This window comes from Acyrthosiphon pisum, chromosome X (genome assembly GCF_005508785.2).
Source record: "Acyrthosiphon pisum isolate AL4f chromosome X, pea_aphid_22Mar2018_4r6ur, whole genome shotgun sequence".
Lineage (NCBI taxonomy): Eukaryota > Metazoa > Arthropoda > Insecta > Hemiptera > Aphididae > Acyrthosiphon > Acyrthosiphon pisum.
Genome location: NC_042493.1, coordinates 114171483 through 114174958, shown reverse-complemented (window position 1 = coordinate 114174958; position 3476 = coordinate 114171483). Strand labels below are relative to the sequence as shown.

Genomic DNA, 3476 nt, shown 5'->3' with positions numbered 1-3476 from the left:
CACTGACACAATTAAAATAGAGAAGATACCAAAGCGATGACTATATATTATAAATGTATAATTAATGAATAACACCGGTGTACAGTACATAGTTTTAATATGTTACTAGGTACTACATGTTAACATTTTCGTTCGACCTTTGATTCAACGTATCAATAATATAGATATTTAAATATTAAATAATAATAATATATAATAAACATAACATTATGGTATAATACAATAATATGTCTGCTGCCGTGTTATTTATTTTAATATTGTTCGAAAATAGAATGAAATGAGATTGTATAATATGTGCATTCTAATAATTAATTAGAATAGGTAATATATTATAAAATTGTGTTACCAACCACCAACTAAATTATCTAAATAAAAATCCCCAAAAAATAACCCCAAAAAAACAGCAGGTATAATATAATTCGGGGACGTACCACAGTACAACCGCGGTTCTACTCAACATATAGAGATATAAAATGATAACATAAATAAGATTAACAATTTATTAACAATTTATTAACACCGCCCGCCTTGAGCGTCAGTCTCAAAAAAAGAAAAAACGTTGAGGTAACTAAGATTTATGCAATGGGTAACTTAATAAGTTTTGTAATGGGTCGCTTGTAAGTGGAGTGGGCTGTGCGGATGGTGACGACTCGCACCAGGTCGTCATGGGTATTTGGATGTAGGGCGATGACTCTGGCCAAGGGCCATTGCAAGGGTGAGGTGTGGTCATCCTTCACAGCGACAAGATCATCCACTTGAAGATTACATCGAGGTGTACGCCATTTGAGGCGTTGTTGCAGGGTGTGGAGGTAGTCTGACGACCATTGCCGCCAGAACTGCTGCTGCTGCTGCTGGAGTAATTTCCAACGGTTGAGACGATTACATGGTGTGTTGACATAATCCAAACTGGGCACAGCAAGCAATGCTTCTCCAATGAGGAAGTGTCCGGGAGTCAGTGCAGAGTAGTCACTGGAATCCATGGACATGGCACACAAGGGTCTTGAATTCATTATGGCTTCTATCTGACAAAATAATGTCTCGAGTTCCTCGTGGGTATAGACTTGATGGTTGGTGATACGCTTCAGGATAGACTTGCAGGACTTGACATTTGCTTCCCACAAGCCTCCGAAATGTGGCGCAGCTGGAGGTATGAACTGCCAGGTCATCTCTCGTTCTAAGCAGTACCCATGTACCTTGTCTTGTACAGGTGTGGACTGAAGGAATGAACGCAGTTCACTTAATGTGTTGTTGGCACCGACAAAGTTGGTCCCATTGTCACTCATTATAGTGGAGGGGTATCCACGTCGAGACACAAATCGGCGTAATGCTGCTATGAAAGCTTCTGTGCTTAAGTCACTAACGACTTCCAGATGGACAGCCTTAGTAACAAGGCAGATGAAGAGTGCCAGGTAGCTCTTGGTGTAGACACGCGTGCGGCTTCGCGGCAAGCGGGTAGTGAACGGCCCAGCATAATAAAATTCCACACTGTTTGAAGGGCTTGGATATAGTGGTTCGTGAAGGTGGTAGGTCAGCCATCATCTGTTCGCTTCTGATTGGCCTAAAGCGATAACATTGCACACATTGATGGATTATTCGTTTGATCGTACTACGTCCATGTATGATCCAATAACGTCCACGTAGTACAGCCATGGTTACGTTTAACCCAGAGTGTAGGTTGAGGACATGCTCGCGCCGTACAATTAACAATGTTAGATGATGCCCCTTTGGTAGTATGATAGGGTGTTTGTGGTCATATGTTAGATCAGACCGACCCAAACGACCACCAACTCGAAGTAGACCGGCTGAATCTAGAAATGGGTTAAGGCTCTTTAAGGTACTGGCAGATTTTAGTGCTGTGTTCTGACGTATATCATTCAACTCAGTAGAGAATTCTTGTTCTTGTGCAGACCTGATCCAATAATGTAACGCCTGTCTTGTCTCACACACACTTATGAAACCGAAGACCCGGTTCTCAGCGCTTGTTCTGCAGTTTTTCATGTAGCGAAAAAGATAGGATGTGATGCGTAACAAACGATCTAAGTCGGAATACCTGGTTATAATATCAGAGGTCACAACAGTTGGTAAGGCAGTGCCGCAGTCGTCGACACTGAACGTTCCTCTGGCACGGTTGATGTAGTGAACAGAGGTGTGCTGTTGGGCCAACTATCTTGATTAGGCAGCCAGGTCGGTCCTTGCCACCACAGGTCACAGGCGATCAGTTGGTCACCTGTCAATCCTCGCGATGCTACGTCTGCAGGGGTTGTCACCTGAGCGAACGTGCTTCCACTTGACATCTGGTACCAGTTGCTGTATCTGAGTGACGCGATTAGCCACAAAGGTAGTCCAGCGATGAGGTTCACTGGCAATCCAATGGAGAGCAATGGTAGAATCACTCCACAGGTACACATGTGTTAATGGAACGTTCAGTGTTGGCACCAACTCGTGGATAAGTTGAGCGAGTAGGAGTGCACCGCACAGTTCGAGTCTAGGAACCGATATCTTTTTTAGTGGAGCCACTCGTGTTTTGGACACCAACAGAGTGGTGCTGCAGATGTCAGCCGTGGCACTGATATATACAACAGCGGCATAAGCTAGCTCAGAGCTGTCACAAAACCCGTGCAAGGTATATGAGATGATCGGCCGCAATGAGCGGTTGATGTAGCGTGGTATGTCGAATGTGTCTAAGTGGGTGTATGAAAGACGGTGTGCATTCCACATGGATGTCAAGTCTCCCGAAACCTTTTCATCCCACGCAACCTTTTCTTTCCACAGCCTTTGGAGTATCAGTTTAGACACGACGACCAAGGGAGCTAACCATCCACAAGGGTCATAAACACGCGCTACCTCACCTAGGAGTTGTCTTTTCGTAAGCTGTTTTACTGTCTCGGTCGCATGTGTTTGAATGGAAAACGTATCCTTAGTCGCATTGTATGACACACCCAAGAGCTTAATGTCCATATCCAGGTGGTCCTGCAACGGCAAACGCGTGACACAATGTTCAGCTGGAACTCCCTGTAACACTGAAGTACAATTACTAGCCCACTTCCGTAATGATAGTCCACCTTGTTTTAATAGACTTATGAGTTCGCGCTGTAGCTCGACCAACTCTTTGGCAGAATCACGTCCAGTCATGACCTCGTCCACATAAAAGTCTTGACGAAGAACTTGTGATGCTGTCGGATGTGACGCCGCCTCGTCATCAGCTAACTGACGCAGTGTCCGGATAGAGTGATAGGGTGATGTAACAAGGCCATAGGTGACAGTATTGAGTCGGTATTGTTGAATAGGATGCGATGGATCAGCACGCCATAAAATACATTGATATTTCCTGTCAACCGGGTGCACCAGAATTTGGCGGATATCTGTTTAATATCGGCGCTGAGACGAATCGTGAAAATCGGAAGTTGATTATGACACTTACAATGTTGCGTTGTACTTCTGACCCTTGTGTAGATGGTCGTTCAGTGACTGACCTG

At 44.4% G+C, this 3476-nt stretch overlaps 1 protein-coding gene across 1 annotated transcript; it reads right to left on the bottom strand.

Moving 5' to 3' along the window:
• Positions 1–575: 575 nt before the first annotated feature.
• On the bottom strand, positions 576–1283 carry LOC103308479. The gene has a single exon (XM_008181904.1). It carries the CDS (start codon positions 1281–1283, stop codon positions 576–578), a length of 708 nt encoding a protein of 235 aa, XP_008180126.1.
• Between the last annotated feature and the right edge of the window lie 2193 nt (positions 1284–3476).

Bases quoted from the DNA above. Each gene is read 5' to 3' on its own strand.
- LOC103308479 (XM_008181904.1), bottom strand. From the start codon at position 1,283: ATGAGTGACAATGGGACCAACTTTGTCGGTGCCAACAACACATTAAGT.